General features: G+C 38.9%; 1 protein-coding gene across 2 annotated transcripts in view; it reads left to right on the forward strand.

Moving 5' to 3' along the window:
* Positions 1-19,240, forward strand: part of GRM1 (glutamate metabotropic receptor 1) — a 266,796-nt gene that overhangs the window by 188,655 nt on the left and 58,901 nt on the right. For both annotated transcript variants that reach the window (XM_005280420.5, XM_005280417.5), the window contains exons 5-6: positions 11,033-11,279; positions 17,554-17,722. In XM_005280420.5, coding sequence (XP_005280477.2) covers positions 11,033-11,279; positions 17,554-17,722 — 416 coding nt within the window. The remainder of the gene's footprint in view (positions 1-11,032; positions 11,280-17,553; positions 17,723-19,240) is intronic.

Genomic DNA, 19,240 nt, shown 5'->3' on the forward strand with positions numbered 1-19,240 from the left:
ATATCTTAGGTAACTTCTATTTGAGGAGGTTTAATTAAAAGACCTGCATGTGAATTGCTTCCTGTTTTCTTTGAAGCTTAGTTTTAAAAAAAAGACAGTATTATAATTGTGGTTAAATGGCAACATTTCCCAATAGTTACTATACAGTTATCTGAGAGTACCTAATTTTTCTTCATACTTAGAATAGAAAATATCAAGAGTGTCACTACTACTACTTCTTCTTCCCCTTTCCCAGCTAACTGAGATTGGATCAGTCTTTTCCAGGCTCACTCCTCATCCACGCCATCCTCCTTTACACCATCTAATCCACTGTTTTCTTTGGCATCCTCTTGATCTCTGCCCATAAACTCTAGTCTCAAATGCCTCCCTAACAGGATTCACTTCATCTACCCTTCGTACATGCCCATAGCATCTCAGCCTCCTCTCTGCAGCTTCTCTCTCTAAACCACAGTACACAGGTCTCACTCCTGATGACCTCATTCTACATGTGATCCAGCAATGTCACCCCTCACTGTTCTCAAGCATCTTATTTCAATGGCATCACGTGCCTCTCTTTGGTTGCCCATATCTGTGATCCTTACAGAATTGCTGGTCTTAGCATGGTTTTGCATAGCTGTCCTTTATCTAGTTTAGGCAGCCAGTTGTCATAAATCACTCCACTTGTCCTGTGGCAGACTTTCCCCATGCTCAGCAGCTTTACTTGCAGTCCTATATCAATTTCTCCATTTGCAGCTAACCAGTCCCCAAGGTACTTAAATACAGAAATCTGATTTAGGCACTGGTCATCAGTGTGGATAGGAGTATTACTACTGGTTACTATAATTCTGCCATAGCTTTTAAGGGGGAAATAGATCTAACATAATTGCATTAATATAAGAGAGTCTATCAGCTTGGGAAAATAAGAACAATTTGGAATATGGAAATAAAAGTAAGTGAGAGAGGTTTCATTTCCAGACAACTTGCAAATGAAGTCTGCAGCCTTCCCAACTTTATAGCTTCACGAGCACTACAAGATTTCAAAAGTTTAGTATGTTTCATAACTCAGGGCAGCATCTGCAGATTGTAAAATTTTGTCACCCAGAAGAGAGCTGTGTTTACTATGTTCTCGCGAAAAGGACAGACCTCCTTGATGAACTATGGAGAGTGTCGTATTATTTTGTTTAGGTTGGTGATATGCCATGCAGAAGGCCTCCTGCAGGGCTAAAGAAAATATCCCATTTTAAAATAACAGACCCTTTTACAGTTTTGACAGGTAAGGGAGTTTCAACCAATCAAAAAGATAATAAACATGCAATACCAATGACTGGGCTGTTTTATCAATAGTATAGTTTTTTAGATAGTAGCTAAATAACCCATCTTCCCTCCCTTGTTCTCTGACTTCTTTCAGTAATCACATGAACTCACCTCACTCTCTCAGCATGGTCAGTTTGCTCCTCAACCTGCTTACCTGCTGCCCAGGAAATGACATCAAAGTAGGCAGCAGAGGAGTAAACTATTACATCAAGGGACTCTTCTTGTTGCTAGAAGACTACAAGGACAATAAAAAGGACTCACTGTCTGGGATCAGAGCCCAAGCTAATACTAAATATTTATTATCAGTAATATTTTGGACTTAGAGTACATTTCATCTAAGGGTTTGATAGCAGTTTACATTATTTATTAGTAAAACTTCACAACAGCCTGGCAAGGTAGATAAATATTTTTCTTATTTCACAGATGCTAAACTGAGCTATGGAGACTCCAAAGTCACAGAGACAGTTAGTGACTATCAGCAAGAGAGCCTATCAGCCCGGGCTCCCAATCCTCTGCTCTAATCACTAGATGGCAATCCTTCCCTTCCCTTTCTTATTCGGGTAGTTACAGCTAGAGCTGGCTCTTCCATCTAACAGAACAAGCAGTAACTTGGAGAACCAAAATATTAAGAACAGAAAAAGATTTGGTAGTTGAGCATACAACTGCAGGCTGGACGAGATGGACAATTAGTGGTTTGCACAGAGAAGAACCTTTTGTCACAGCAGTCTAATCCTTCTGCAATATTCTGACTATATTTGGGTGATTGACATAATTGCCTCAGAGTAATGACTACCTCTCAGTATACTTTGGACATGAAGATCTAATTGAGGCTTTATTGTTATTATTAGTAATGAATTGGATGCACTTAAGACTTTAAAAAAGAAATTTGATATGATGAGCATTTGTTGTCAAGAATAATGTACTTTCTCTACATGGAAAACCTATAACATTAATATTTTTATTGGTCTGTTCATAGATTTATCCCTGTTTCATATCTATATATCTTATACTATCTAAAACAGATCAATAAAATATTAATTATTGTAAAGGATTCCCACTGTCATTGCAATATGAATTCTATAGGTACTAGAATACTTTAATACAAGAAATGCACCCTTGCAAAAGTGTGTGTGTGTGTATATATGTATATATATATAGATAGATAGGTAAACATGTACTTTATACTAGTGTGCACTTCATGTGTGTGTATGTGTATCTTACATTATATAAAATTGGGATACATCCATGAACAGATGAATATATTTAATAGTGTGAGAGTGGAAGAACCGGTGATACATGTAAAATATATTAGAAGGACTTGATGACTTTTAGGATTAACTGTTAATGAGTATCAGGGGGTAGCTATGTTAGTCTGTAGTCACAAAAACAACACGGAGTCCGGTGGCACCTTAAAGACTAACAGATTTATTTGGGCATAAGCTTACCCACAAAAGCTTATGCCCAAATAAATCTGTTAGTCTTTAAGGTGCCACCGGACTCCGTGTTGTTTTTGTGGATACAGACTCATTTTGTGGATACAGACTCATTTTGTTAATGAGTACACAGAAAGGAAGGAGTTTTAAGGAATTAGCAACTAAAAAAGAAATGTAGGGTGGCCAACCTTTTCTAATCTATGTGCCTAAAGACAAGATCCAAAATCCATATATAGGCATCCAAATAAAAGAGGCTTGCATCTTTTTCAAAGGTGCAGAATAAACAGAAATCTCATTAAATCAATGGCGAATTCAGGTATCAGTACCTTTCATTATTGAGCAATTTTTATTTAGAGGCCTAAATAATGATTTAGGGGTCTAATGTTAGGCATCAGGTTTAAAAATTTTGGTCAGGGTGACTTTCTAGAGGATTGGCTAAAAGAAATGGTAGAGAAAGAAAAAATATTTTAGCGAGACTTTCCGCCAGTCATTTTTTTCTGATCATATTGTTGCCACACTGTGAGATTAATTTATTACCCATTTATATCAGATTCTCTGTGATGTGTGGGGTTAGTGCTGCGGAGCGTTGCTGCTGCTACAGCGTTAAGGCTCCTAAGTGCTGCCGTTTCTGGAGCTTCAATGTCAGCTGCACTAGCAGAGAATGCTGCTTACCGATTCACCAGACCTCAGTCTTAACCATAAAGACATCCTACAGGCTCGGTTTGGTGGCAAAGTTGCTCGGTCAAGTTTATTGCCAACATAGCACTGTACTAGCACCCCATAAGAGCTACTGGTGCATTAACACATAGGAGAGCAAAGTTGCCCCTCCTATGACTTCTCCTTTTACACATCAATACAAACAAGTTACATATTACGTTCCAGATGTCGTTAGTTACCATCCTTATCCTTGTACCTGCTCATTCAAACAAAACATCCTTATCCATTATCCTGTCATCCCATCCTTACCTGAGGGATTGGTGTGTTCCTCTTAGGAATTTGTTTACACAATTACCTGTGTGTGTTTTTGTATCATCCTCTCCAGTCAGGAATGTGTTTACTTTGGTGTTGGCTAACACCTAATGTGGTGTTATTTTGCCAAGACCAGGCCCACTCTGGTTCACAGCCTTTGGTTCACACTGTTTGCTATGCCTAGGAGTTCAGCAAGGCCTATGGTGTGAAACCTTAAGATATTTGTAGGTTGTTACTTCCCATTATTTTCAGATACATTATGTAGCCAGCACATCACTCTGTGTATCAGATATTCAAGAGGAGCTAGCTGAATAGTACTTGCACAAACCAGTGTAGTAATGGCCGTGTAGTGTTGGACTGTCCAGGAGAGAGCATGAGGAGTCTGCCTCTCAGAGCTCTCCACTAGATGGGGAAACATGCACATTGCTCCACCGCTTCATGGGCTACTGCACTCTTTGGTACATGGTGCAGAGAGGGGGTAGATAACAGAGCCCTGGTTCCACTTCACCCCTGTCCCTATGCGGCTTCATACTCCTCTGGGGGAATTAGGAGGGAGCTGTCCCAGAACCCTTGTCAGCACAGGAGCTGGAATTCTGCCATGTCCTTGCATAGGCCAGCCCAGCATGGAAGACTTCTTGTTGTCTCATTGCACACCATACAAGGAGCTAGCCCTTACTGTGCTTCCAAAATAGTTCCATTTTTATAGTGTTTATACATAGCCTAATCTCAGACATCCTCATTCAAGTAGCTGAAATGGCTTCTGATTAGGACTGTCAATTAATTGCGGTTAACTCATGCAATTAACTCAAAATTAATCACAATTTAAAAAATGAATCCTAGAATCCCAATTGAAATTTATTAAACATTTTGGATGTTTTTCTACATTTTCAAATATATTGATTTCAATTACAACACAGAATACAAAGTGTTCAGTGCTCACTTTATATTATTATTTTTCATTACAAATATTTGCACTGTCAAAATGATAAACAAAAGAGATAGTATTTTTCAATTCACCGAATAAAAGTACTAGTGCAATCTCTTTATCATTAAAGTGCAACTTACAAATGTAGATTTTTTTGTTACATATCTGCACTCCAAAACAAAACAATGTAAAACTTTAGGGCCCACAAGTCCACTCAGTCCTACTTCTTGTTCAGCCAATCACTAAGACAAACAAGTTTGTTTACATTTATGGGAGATAATGCTGTTGGCTTTTTATTTACAATGTCACCTGAAAGTGAGAACAGGCATTCGCATGACACTTTTGTAGCCAGCATTGCAAGGTATTTATGTGCCAGATATGCTAAACATTCATATGTCCTTCATGCTTCAGTAACCATTCAAGAGGACATGCTTCCATGCTGATGATGCTCGTTAAAAAAATAATGCATGAATTAAATTTGTGACTCAAATCCTTGGGGAAGAATTGTATGTCTCCTACTCTGTTTTACCCGCATTCTGCCATATATTTCATGTTATAGCAGTCTCGGATGATGACCCAACACATGTTCATTTTAAGAACATTTTCACTGTTTGACAAAACACAAAGAAGATACCAATGTGAGATTTATAAAGATAACTAACACTCAATCCAAGGTTTAAGAATCTAAGTGCCTTCCAAAATCTGAGAGGGATGAGGTGTGGAGAATGAGAAGTCTTAAAAGAGCAACCACCGAAAAAGAAAATCAACTTTCTGCTGGTGGCATCTGACTCAGATGATGAAAACGAACATGCATCGATCTGCACTGCTTTGGATAGTTATCGAGCTGAAAATGTCATCAGCATGGACACGTCCTCTGGAATAATGGTTGAAGCATGAAGGGACATATGAATCTTTAGCGCATCTGGCACATAAATATCTTGTGACACCAGCTACAACACTGCCATGCAAATGCCTGTTCTCACTTTCAGGTGACGTTGTAAACAAGAAGCGGGGAGCATTAAATGTAAACAAACTTGTTTGAGCAATTGGCTGAACAAGAAGTAGGATTGAGTGGATTTATAGACGAGTCTATAAAGTTTTACATGGCTTTATTTTTTAATTCAGTTATTTTTGTACATAAATTTGTACATTTTGTACATAATTTGTAAGTTCAACTTTCATGATAAAGAGATTGCACTACAGTACTTGTATGAGGGGAATTGAAAAATACTATTTTGTGTTTTTACAGTGAAAATATTTGAAATAAAAAATAAATATAAAGTGAGCACTGTACACTTTGTATCAGTGGTGGGCAACCTGCGGCCTGCAGGCCACACGTGGCCCGTCAAGGTAATGTGCTGGCCACTGCTTCCCGTAACTCTCATTGGCCGGGAACGGCAAACCGCAGCCACTGGGAGCTGCTGGAAGCGCCTGCGGATGGTAAACAAACTGTCTCGTGGCCCACCAGCGGATTACCCTGACAGGCCACGTGTGGCCTGCGGGCTGCAGGTTGCCCACCACTGCTTTGTATTCTGTGTTGTAATTGAAATCAATATATTTTTAAATGTAGAAAACATCCAAAATATTTAAATAATTTTTAATCACTTGACAGCCCCAATTCTGATTGCTAAATTCCTATGTTGTCCATGCACAAGGCGTTTCAATCTTGGAAGGACTACAGACTGGGTAGCAAAGGAGGCATCATTTCCATGGCCCATTCAGGCCCTAGTGCCTCTGCTGATACTGTCAGCAAAGATGCTAATTGCGATAGCAGTTTTTGTAATCTCTGGTAATTGGCCCAAGATCACCAAGGCACTTTGTGTGTCACTGAACAGCCAGCAGATGGTAATGGTTTTTGGTCACTAATGAAATTTGAACTAATAACTACAGCTGGGAAAATAATTTGTAACAATTTATTCAGTACATCTTGACTTTTTTTCCAGATCATTAGTGTTCTATGAACAGATTGTGATTTTTATCAAATGAATGTGGTGGTCAGAATTATTTGCTGACTAATTTCACTTGGGTATGTATTAAGGAGAGACCCATCTAGAAGATATACACAATCCTCCTCTTCCTCCCAAATTCTTTCCTCCAGTGAATCCTCATTGAGGACTGCAAACAAATAATTATTCATGCCCTAAATTCCTATTGTTTGCTGATTGGGCTTTTGCTGTCTTTACCTTAGGTGTTAGATTATAATTCCCTTCTAGTCATAATTTTAATAGGAGTATAGTTTCTTAGGGTATAGTATAGTATAGTAATTCCAGTTTATAGCAAACATGATTTGCATGGTATCCAATATGCCCCAGGATAAAGCTACTTTCTTACCTACCTCACAGGGATATTGTTAGACTAAATTCATCCTTGTCTGTAAAGTGCTGTTCAAGCATCTGATAGAAGTTACTATGGGCCTGATCAGCAAACATTGAAGTCAAAAGAAAGATTCCCACTGACTTTAAGAAAGTTGGATCAGGCCCTAAATTAAGTGGCCTCTCTCTTCCTCCTCTCACTATATAAATTCTATTATTTGCATAGTGGTTCCTGTGCCCATTGTGTGCAAACAGAACATTTTTTTTATCTTGAAGAAAAAGGATTGGCAAAAGCAACAAACAAAACCCAGGACTGTGATTAAAAAAACCCACTCAAAGTAGCACTGAAGCAACTTAAAAGAAGATCAACACTACTAGAAATAGCATGAAGAAGAAATTTTAGGACACTTTAATCCTTCAAGGTCATTCTAAAGATAATGACCTAATTAAAGTTTTTTTCAATTAATCCAGGACTCACATGGTTTACAGGAATCTAAATCACAATTCTTTGCTTACAAAGGTGAAAGCTAAAGCTTCTTAAAAAAATAACAAAAACACCTCCTTTTTAATGTTGATTCAGACACTTTCAAGTGTTCAAATTAGCTAGTGTTCACTAATGATCTTTTGTCACAGGGTGAAGAGGGAAAGGTGAAGTCCACATGTCACACAATCAAATGATCACTAGTTTTTCTGAGAAGTGTTTCTGCTTATTAAATGTTGATATACAGGTGCAGGTAAAAATGACAACTTTAAAACAACATGAATAGAATGTTTTATCTGTTTCATGAAAACACTGTGATTAAAAAGCTGCTTTCTAAAGATTTAAAAGAGGATAAATTAACATCTGAGTTTTATCTCTAGAACAAAGAGATGAACAAAATCGCTTGTCCTCAATTTGTTTAAGAAAAACATTTTCTGTGAGTAGTTGTCTGTGCCATAGATTTTTCACAAACTCAAATGCATAATGTACATGAAATTTATAACGAAGAAATAGGATTAGACAGACAGGTGGCTTCACACAGAAATCAAGTAGGTTTTTGGGAGCTATGCCCTTTTGTCCATAAGACTGATTAGTGGGTTATTAATTACAATACTAGGTCTTCAGATGTTTTCAGTTAAAATACAATTATTTCCATAAATGAAAACCAGGGGAGGCAATAGATTCCCCAGAGTTAAAGCTCCAAGCGGAGCACCAGTGTAAAACTTATTTTGACCCCTTTGTTAGTCAAAAACAAACAAGCCGTCCTTATATTCTCCAATGTTACAGTTAAATCTCATTGGTAAATAGCATTAACTCTGAAAGTCATGAGAAAATTGAGCACATACTTTTCCAGATTAAAAGTCTTTAAAAAAGACTCTTTTAAAATGTTTGCAAGTCGTCTCATGTTTGAGTGTCTCCCTCTATCATCCTGACCAAATACTTTATCTCAGAAAATTTGAAACACATAGATTTTGACATTGGCTCCTGCAAGAAGCAGTCTTCTAGAGCAGGGATAGAAAAAGTTCGTTAAATTATTTCTCTTCTCCCTCAGTTTCACCAGACCTCCCAACAGTCCTAGGTTTCACAGGACTGTCCTGCTTTCACTCCCCCAAACCTCTTCTCCGGGTTGCAGGGCAGTTTGTCTCAGGCCCCCCATTTGTGAGGGCTCCCCCAAATGAAGTGGCATTGCAACCTGGTGCACAGGGTCATAGAGCAACTCAAGTTTGGACCAACTGTCCCTCTGTGTCTGTCTAAGGAGGCATGGATGGAGCAAATTTGACTGGTGTTATGAAATGGCGCTGTGTCCTGCTTTAGCCACTTGAAATGTTCGGAGCTATTGTTTAACTGATGAAAAAGAGAGGAAGCTCAGGATGATGCCGCATTTGGGCAGGAACCACTGTGCAGCTAAACAGGCTTGAAGCTCTACTCCGACATTCCCTGGGCCATTTTGCTCTCCCTTCTGCATCTCCACTCTGAGAGCTACTTGAGAGCTCTAAACTGGGTCTCAGGGAACTGCAGTGTTGAGCCTCACTCCCTTAAAGCTTTCTTACTAAGAGGGATGAAGGCAATACTCATCTTGTGCGAATAGAAAAGGAAGGTAAAGTAAGTGGCATGGATGGAGTGCTTCTGTTCCAGTGCTTCTGTTCCAATGTGGTAATCCACAGACAAGGCACATTTAAATACAGTTGATATTGTTGCCTGCTGAGTAGAAATATAATCAAACCCTTCACTGGAGTTGGATGTGATAATTTTCTAGCTCATGTGATACTTCTTGCATGCGGTACATGTTCTAATGTATCTGCACTGACCTGAAATATATATTATAATTTCACAGGGTATAAGATATGTAGGTTTTCTATGTGCTTACTTGTAAAGTTTCTATTCTCACTATGTTTCTGGTGATGTCATTGTGTTGGCCGTGTGCTGTTTGAATGGAAACTGTGTCGCTGCTGCTATGTGGAAACTAGAAGAAATGTTGCATCTCTGAAATATATCCCTGGCTGCAGCTGCAGGTGGTTGGTGCTCGTAATAATGGTGAAATCCACTGCAGCATGAGAAACACATGACTTGCTTCCAGCACTTTGTGACCTTTACAACATGATTTTCTTTGCCATACCAACCAGTTATTGCATGGCTCATTCTTGTACTTGGGAATCAGAATACTGCAGAATAGCTATTGAAATTAGACACTCTTACCAATATAAATGGGACCCTTACACTAAGGGAGGCCCATGCCCAAGGAAACCCAGGTATTTCTGTCTTTGAAATATCATTCTGACATGTCACCAGGTAACATGTCTGAGCTGTGATGGTGAGGGAGGGAAGTGGGGTGAATGCCTGCCTTATCAGAGCACCTTCCTGGGAGAAATGTAAGGATCAGCTTCATTGTCCACTTTGAAGATTGGACAATGCCTACACTAGGAAAAAAGGTGTACTTTTAACATGTTACAGGTCAAGATAACTCCCTTCCCATGGCTTTACTTGACATGCTAACACACATTACATCTGCCTCATTCACACTAGGATTTTAACACATCAGTTAACACATGGTAGCTCTCACATTTTTTTTCCCTAGTGGAGCCAAAGAACTTCCATGGACAAAAAGAAATTGGATGGCAGAGATTAGACATTGGGTAGGGTGGTAGGACATCTACAGGTTAAAACACCTTCCAGTGGGTCAGTATGACTCACGAGAGTGGGAAAGAGATATGGAGGCTTTCAGTTTTGGCTGATAGCTTTTCAGTAGTTCATGACAGAAAATAGTGGCAATAGTCTACTTCCTGTTGGATTGGTGTTTGCATTACATAAAACACGACCAGGATCAAGACCTTCCTTGATAGCGTCCTGAAAGTCAGTGGTTCAGATCTGAAGGTCACATGTGGGGAAAACTTTCACAGCTATGTTGTGTCTGTTCTATGGAGAGAGACTTCAATGACTTCATGTCACCTTTTACACTTCAGTCACGGATTAGTGTTTTAAAGTGTTGTATTACTATAAACAATAGTTATCAATTTTTCTGCAGTGAGTATGGGAGTTCTTTTCAGTATCTTTTTTTTTTTTTTTAAGATTCTGCTGATTTAGGTTTGTTTATTAGACCAGAGCTTTCTGCACAAGTTTGAGATTTTTTTGAAAATTTTTCCTATCCCGAAACAGGACGAAAAGTCAAAATATCTAAAATTTTCACAAACAATCGAGGAAAAAAATTGGGTGAGATCAATTGAAACATTTAGTTTCAATAATTTAAAAACATTTTTTATTTTTAACTTTTTTAAAATATAAATTAAAATATCAAAACAAAGTTGTTTCTAATCAATAAATACATTTTTCCTCTCAAAGTTTCAACAGTTTCAAAACGTTTTTTTTTTAAATGTCAAATCAGAAGATTTCTTGAAAACAGCCCTTTCTTACAAACAGTCTTGACAAATTCACATTTCAGACAAAAAAAATGTGTTGGAAAATTCCCAACCAGTTTTATTGTTTATGTTTCAAAGGTATTTAAGAGAAATCAGCTAACTAATGTTTTGAAAAATCATGTAAATCTCCTCCTCATTCCATGAGTACCTGCAATTATTTAATTTCTGTCTTATGGTAATGTTTGGTTTTTTTCTTATTGTTGTAGGCAATGAGAGTTTAGAAGAAAACTATGTCCAGGACAGTAAAATGGGATTTGTCATCAATGCTATATATGCTATGGCACATGGCCTTCAAAATATGCATCATTCCCTTTGCCCAGGACATGTTGGGCTGTGTGATGCCATGACGCCCATCGATGGCAGCAAACTCTTGGAATTCCTCATAAAGTCTTCGTTCATTGGTGTTTCAGGAGAGGAAATTTGGTTTGATGAAAAGGGAGATGCCCCTGGAAGGTAAGGAGCTAATTCATGTCAGTGAATTAAAGCAAAGAATTATGTTGCTACAGCTAGCAAAACTAGACCATGCAGAAACTGTCAGAAATTGGGGTATATGGGTGAACTTAGTCTTGTCAGTGGGTGACAGTAATTCCAGATACTGGATGATCTATTGATAGCTACAGTTTGTAATGGGAATGGAGTTACAGTAGGATGTGTAACCCTTTCTAGTGTTTCTGGAGAGAGGAAGCCACCTATCTTACAGAACTTCTGAGTTTGAGTTACCATTGGGGTTTCAGCCTCAAAGCTTTTCTGAGTAATTATAGGATGATTCAGTTGCATGACTTGTACTGAAGTGTTTCAGCTCAGTGAGTTTGAGCCTGAGTCTTCTCTCACTCACACCAGTGTCTATCAGAAGCTACTTCATTTAGGTCAGTAGAGTAACACAGGTGTTAAGCTGATGTGAATGGGAGGAGACTAAAGCTCTGAGTATGTTTTGATCAATGGAGTCAAAGAACTGGCATTGAACAAAGAGAGCGCCCTGAATAAATGAGACTTCACAGTTTGGCAGATAGCTTCAGAGAATGTCTGCAAGAGCCAATGTCATCATCAAATGTCTTTTAAAAAGTTCTTGCTTCTCTTATTAACACCTTAGGTTATTAAAACTGATATTTTATTTTTCACCTTTTGTTCTTTGTGCTACTTGGTATATTTAACTCCGCTTGAACAATCAAAAGAGATTGGTCAGTTACTCCCCACCACAGCCCACCCCATCACCTCATTCATCAGCCCTATGTTGTGTGTTTTGTCTGGATTTCTTCAGCCAAAGAGATCTGTAGACAAAGCCAGAGTTTAAGAGCTAGGGGCCAGTATGTAAGGCAATTGCTGGACAAATACAGCTACCCCTTAAGACCATTTAGAAACTTAAATTGATGCATAATGCAGCTGTCAGTCTATTCCGTAATTCTTCATACAGTTTCTATTGGTAGGACAGGTTTAGAATTTGGATGGATTGGATCAGAGTGGATTTTCTTTTGCTGCTAACTTATATTTTAACGGTTGGATTGATGAGTATGGATAAGAATATTTTTGGATTTTATCCTTAGTTTTCCATATATTTCATACTTGTACCAGTGTATATTGCTCACAGGATAGGCAATTTAGATCAATAAATAAAAAGTATCAGACATTTGGATACATCCAGGAATTTAGGCCTATGCAAATTTGCACTTTCAGTGGTGCATACCTGACTTTGAAAATATGTCCCAGTGTTTCTACAGTACAGAGGAAAAGTCCTTGACTGGTGTAGATGAATGTACAGTAGCATTTCATCAATGCCAACGTGTCTCCATACCTTAATGAAATATAAAGCTCCATTCTGTATTCGACACTTTGTCAATTAAATAAAGCAAAGAGCACTGGAACAGAACAGACTGCCTTTTCTGTGACCTTTTGTTTTACAGGGATAGATGAGGAGACTGTGTCCCTGGGGAAAAAATGAGATTTTAATATTTCCACAAATATGGGAACCATTCTCAGACTGCGTTGGAGTAACGTTTTAAAGTTTAATCATTTTATTTATTTATATAACAAGAGAAAACAAACAATATTTACTATTATGTTAGCAAATATACAGTGGTTGAATTTCCCAGCACATTATCATCTGAGCTCAAAGTAAAATCTTAAGCTGTAAAACCCCCAACTTGCGAGCGGCCCACCCAAATCAAGTGAGCTGTCAGTGTATTTCTGGTCATTCAAGTAAAAGGCTTTTCAGCTTTAGTTTGCAGTATTGTTGTGTAAATAAATAAATCAACCCCTACAAGACTGAAAAGAACAAGGTTCCTATCTTGAACACTAACATTTATACTATATTTTATTTACAAAATCCTTTAGCTATTGATGCTTGTAAGCCATCACTGACTGTAACTGTAGATGGAGATGATCGCATCGTTAATAGTTAAGGTTGCCTAATGCTTTCTATTTTCTTATAACTCTGTCCAACTTTATCCACTTGTCTGAAATTTTCCTAGACGTATTTTCTGCCTCAGACTGAATATATTTTTTAAATGGTTTAATGAAAAAGTTTGGGCTGTTTCTGACAATGAGCATAGAGAAAAACAGGTTCAACTATTCCTCTTCTCTGCATCCCACCGCCTCTGTCTTTGAAGAGCTCCCATGCTTCCCTGCTTGGTGGCAAATGTTTGAGATCTATCTGACAGGATAGTGGGAGAGTCAGGGAATGCCTTTTGCTGTCTCCATGGAAAACCACCCAGACTTGGTCAAGATAAAAGCCTCACTTGGACTTGCTCAGTAGAGATTATTGGGGATTTACTGGTAAAATCTCTGAATATTTCATCTGCAGTGAGTATGTGCCATGAGCCTTCGAAATGGTAGTCAAAAGCTAGGGCTCTAGAATGGGAAACGGTAGAGGAGTGGCAAGAATGCAGCAGCCCGTCCCCCCTCCTCACACCATCTCCCCTTTGACTCAAGGAATGGTGCGCCGGATTGGGAGCCAGGAAAATAATGGGTTCTAGTCTTAGCATTTCTTAACACCTGACTTTGCAGCCTTAAGATTGTTTTAACGTAGCTTATTGCATGTAATATATTATAATGGGTATAATTAGTGCTGCCATATTTAAGGATGAGATCCAACTTCCTTAATTGCCCTCATTTTTCAATGGCTCACAGCTTTCTCAAACAAATTCCTTTTTGGCTGAAAATTCCTCTGCTTTGTCGCAGCTGGCGGAGATTTTTTTAAAACAAGTTTGCGACAAACATTGATACCGCATGTGTGAGTGGAGGGAAACAACTCAACAATGCCCCAAACCTCATTTCCATGTATTCAGAGCAGAACTTTTGGGGGAAAAAAAAAAGAAAGAAAGAAAGAAAGAAAAGAAGAAGAAATAAACTTCCTACCCAATTATCTGTTCACTCAGCTTGTCTGCTAGATCTCATTATGATTTAAAACTTCAAGCTCACTCTTAAAGCTGCAAGCACTGCTAAAACTTTCCACGTGTAAGATTTTGTAAGAGATTTCAGTTTGCATACTGTATACATTGCCAGCTGGCTAATAATGATATGAAGGAGGACACTTAGAAACATAAGCACAAGAGGGAAAGTTAAGATGAAACTTAAAAAAAAACCACATTACATGGCATAAACTAGCATTAATGCAACATCAGTCAAGACTTAGCAAATGCTGAGATAAGATTTAAAGGCAAACCACCTATATAGACTCAAAGTTCTATGAAGGCAATGCTAGCCTTTAATAATCTTCTGTCCCCCTCCCACAGATTCACGTTCCAGTACGGAGTACATGATTATACATCTGTCTAATTCGAGGTCATAAAAGGAAACAAATAGGTTCTGCTCTCTAGCAGGAGATAACTACTAATGCTCATTTATACTTCTCTATATCACATCTACATTATAATGGACCCTGAGGATACTGCTTCATGCAGTACTGCACAATTTATACACAAAGCTATCGAACAGCAGAATTCGTTCCTTTTTCATATTCTCACTTTATAAGAACAGGGAAGTGGGGAGGAATTGCCTCCTGATTACCTTGAAATGGGTCCCTTTTCTAGACTCCTTTTTAATTAGCAACCAAAGCTCTCATCCTGCAGCAACACAGATGAACCTCTGTACATTTACAGAGCTGTTCTGAAGTGAGTAGCACCCCGTACATGATCTGCCCACTATGACAGGCATTCCCAGGGTGAAACCTGGAACTGGGGTACTGCTGAGCCCTCTGTCTCACCAGCCTGGGCTCCCACTCACACTGTGATACTGTGACGAGCTGCAGTCCCCTCCAGGTCCTGCACTCACACAAACATTCACAGGCAGGAACACCCCCAGCTAAGTTACACAAATGCTCTTGCCAGCCACTCATGAACCAACAATAGAGAGGTTCCAGCCAATTCCCCACTGCTCCCTAGCCTTGAACCCCTGAACTATACCATCCTGCCCTGGTCAAAAGCCTGACCAATGTAAGTTTATTATCCAGTCCACTACTTCTACAAAGGAAAGTGGATCTGCACCTGCTTTTGTTAACTGAGCTAAGATTTTCCAAGCACTTCACTCAAACCACACTGTTCTTAGGTAAAATATATAAAACAGATATATTAACTACAGCAAGACAGATTTTGAGTGATTATAAGTAATAAGTGTATAAATCAAAGTAGATTACCTAAGAAATATGGGAGCATCAGGGTGTTGCTTTGGGGGACAGAGTGTGTCACTCACATGGAGCTCCACTGAAGTCAGTGGAGCTCAGTATTGGCAAATGGGTCTGCCCACGCAAATGTAGTTGCAGGATTGGGTCCTACATAAGCACGGTTATAATGGATCCAGCTTCTCTGAAAAGTCTCTAGAAAAGACCATACACCCCCCCCCCCATGCAAAGCAAGAAGATAATGAGAGGCAGGCAGATAGAGGTTCAAGAGGTTCGTGCACATGGAACTGCAAAGGTATCTGAATTTTTTTAAATCAGCAAACAAGATTTTATTTATTTGAACCTCTGAGGGGAAAAGAAAAAGATTTGGGTGTGATGAGCCCTTTACCCAGAACCAACCACCTATTCCAAACTGTTACTAAGGGCACAGACCCCTATGTGCCCTTCATTCCCCAGCCTATATACATTAGTAACACTTCAGAATAAAACATTCTCACCTCAATATAATTGTAAAGATTCAATCTGAGAGAACTGAAACAACCACACAGAAAACTAAGGCAGGGACTCTCAGCCTTAGAAAGCAGAACATATTTCTCAATTTACAGTCCAAATCACAATTTCCAGTTGCAGCCTTTTCTCACCCTCCCTCTCCGCCCCCCGCTTAGATCAAAACACTCCCCCGCCTGCCACCCACAATTATCTGCTTCCCCATCTCTCAAGAACCAGCCTGTCTGTCTATCCTCACTTGTGGTTCCTCCTCCTTGTGCTGCTCTCCTCTGTTCATTCCATCACTCCTGCTTATTTTCCCCCATGAAATTACGGTGGTTAATCATCACTTTGCACAAACTACAGGCAGGGAGAGAAAGCAGGAGCAAAACAATTAGCAATAAAAGACCTTCACACATCAGTCCCAGCACACAGGGATGACAGGGTGTGATGATGGAGGGTGAAGACAGGTAGCTGAGTGTTTACAGAAGCTGCGTTATTCCTTTATATCAGCCTTGGTAAATTCTGTTCTACTTGCCTTGGGTGGGAAAGTAGATTTTTGGGTCTGGACTGATACATTTTCCTGACAATCTTGCAAGGCTGCCTTATGTTAATTGTTAAATCTGGCTTTTTTTGTTTGTTTTGTTTTTATAATTTATGTCACTCTTGTTTGTTTAGTTTGAATATATTAATTGGATGATGATTCCAGAATGCATAACACCATAGTGCCCTGATGCAGGGCTAGATTGTGACTAGCCTTAATGTGGCCACACAAGGAAATTAGTGGGTATAAAGATTTCCCCTCCTTGCCTACCATTGCCCATTTGTGTGGTCACATTAGGCCTATACAAATCTTAGCTCCAGGTGCTGGAGGAATACAAAGGGTACATGCTCCCCACCTGGTATCGGAGTTAGCAACTGAGGAGAAATGGGAAGTAGGCAGAGCCTGGACTCCTTCTCCCCCAGACATCCTGGAGGCTGGATGTCTGCAAGGGAGGTCAATTTGTTGCACCCTGAAAAAGGCTTTGGCAAAGGACTTTCCATCCAGAACAAGTAGAGATTGTCTTATGAGGAGCTGTATTCTCCGAGATACAGTTCCTTCTGGGACAGCACTGCACCTTACTGAGGGTTGTGCATAAAAGGCACAATCTAGCCCTTGGAGGATACCTACTAGTAAATAGTAGAAATTAGTGGTGCCAACATATTTGGTGGGAATTTTTAAAGCACCAGCTTCTGGAATCAAGTGATTACATGAGAATCGCAGCTTTCATTTTTATTAAATTATGTTTCTAACCCTCATTGTTGCAGAGAAAAGCTTGAAAATGTGACCCAAATGTAACCCTAAATGTTCTGAATCCAGAAGGCAAAGAAAAATAACCCCAAAATGTATTACTTTTATAAAACTCATTATTTTTAAGTCATCCTCATGATTTTGGGGGGTCTGGCTCAGATTTTTGACATCTTGGGGTTGGTGATACTGAATAATGAAGGAGTTGGTAGCTCCTCAAAGATTTTAGAGTTTTTGAAGCAGAAATCATGAATTAGCTGGTTTCCATGAAGCAGGAGAGTCAACAGATTTAATACTTGTGTCCTGGAGGCTCCACTGTTCTCTCTGCTTTCGCTTCCCAGGTATGACATCATGAATCTGCAGTACATAGAGCCCAACAGTTATGACTATGTACTCATTGGAACCTGGCATGAAGGGGTATTGAATATTGATGATTTCAGGATTCAGATGAACAAAAGTGGAATGGTCCGGTCAGTGTGCAGTGAACCTTGTTTGAAGGGTCAAATTAAGGTACGTCTCAGGAGTTTTTTTCTATATTATGTATCCAGGAAGATCCATATTAATGAGAGAGGAATAACAGGCCTACATTTTTTTCACCAGGCTTGAGCAAACAGATTGATGAAAATGTCTGGCTTGGAATTTCTTTGCTTATCAGTTATAAGTATATAAGAAGGCAAGACTATATAAAGACTCGTAGATCAACATTTACAAGAAGTCAAGGCCTATTTCTTATGCAAAAATGTACTAGCACATGTGTTTCTGTGTCTATACGTTCAAATCAAGTATAATAGAACCTCAGATTTACAAACACCTCGGGAATGGGCATTGTTTGTAATTCTGAAATGTTCGTAACTCTGAACAAAATGTTATGGTGGTTCTTTCAAAAGTTTACAACTGAACATTGAATTAATAGAGCTTTGAAACTTTACTATGCAGAAGAAAACTGCTGCTTAGTATCTTTTAGTAGTTTAAGTTAACAGTACTGTACTGTATTTGCTTTTTTATTCTTCCCTCGTCTCTGCTGCTGCCTGATTGTGTACTTCCGGTTCCAAATGAAATGTGTGGTTGACTGGTCAGTTTGTAACTCTGGTGTTCATAACTCTGAGGTTCTAGTGTACCCAATGTATGCAAATACTAGCTTGTGAGTGTACTTTGGAGGGTTTCTACTTATTGAAAATTCTACAGTTATTTAGACAGTTCTAGTGCTATAGAAATAGAATCAAATTTCAACTTATGCCACTGCTGTAAAATGTAACAATAAGAACAATGTGATTATTTTTATCATTACCCAGTACTTACTATAACTGCAGTTCTCTTAGGGGGCTGATTTTTAAAGTGGTGTGCACTGCAGGAGTAAAATTTTTGTCCTGTCAACAGCACCTGAAAGAAAAAAAGATGTTTATCTCTTTGTACCCTATGCTTACCACCGGAGGTGTAGAAACACAAATGAAATCTCTATCTGTTTACCAAATAATAGCACTCATATCCAGCTACAGGTAATTTGCCACCTGGACATGGCAGGTGGCATAAAGACAAATTTAAGCAGTATCATAATAATGTGGGCACAGTTAGTTTACAAGGGCAAGATGCTCCCACGGAGGAAAACCACCCTCCCAAAACAGCTTCCCACTTCTAATTAAATTCAAAATGTGTAAATAAGTACACTTGCCTTCTCCCTTCCAACCTGCCCGATGTATCTAGGTTAGAATTTTAGCAAAGGCTTCATAAAACATACAAAACATTTGGAGGGACAACGTCAACATTCATTGACCTCTAAAGATACTATCCATCCCTAAAGAAGGGTTTTAAGATTATACAGTGTGTGCATGTATATATGAATATATAAATGAATACACACACACACACACACACACACAGCTTGATCCAGCTCCCACTGAAGTCAACTGGACTCTCTCTCTCTCCATAGATTGCAAAAAGAACTAAAGTTTCTGTACAAAACTCAATAAAAACCAACATTGTGCATTTTGCAGCTCTGCATATGGATGATAGGGAAGATCCTGGAGGAGG

This window comes from Chrysemys picta, chromosome 3 (genome assembly GCF_011386835.1).
Source record: "Chrysemys picta bellii isolate R12L10 chromosome 3, ASM1138683v2, whole genome shotgun sequence".
Taxonomy (NCBI): Eukaryota; Metazoa; Chordata; order Testudines; family Emydidae; genus Chrysemys; species Chrysemys picta.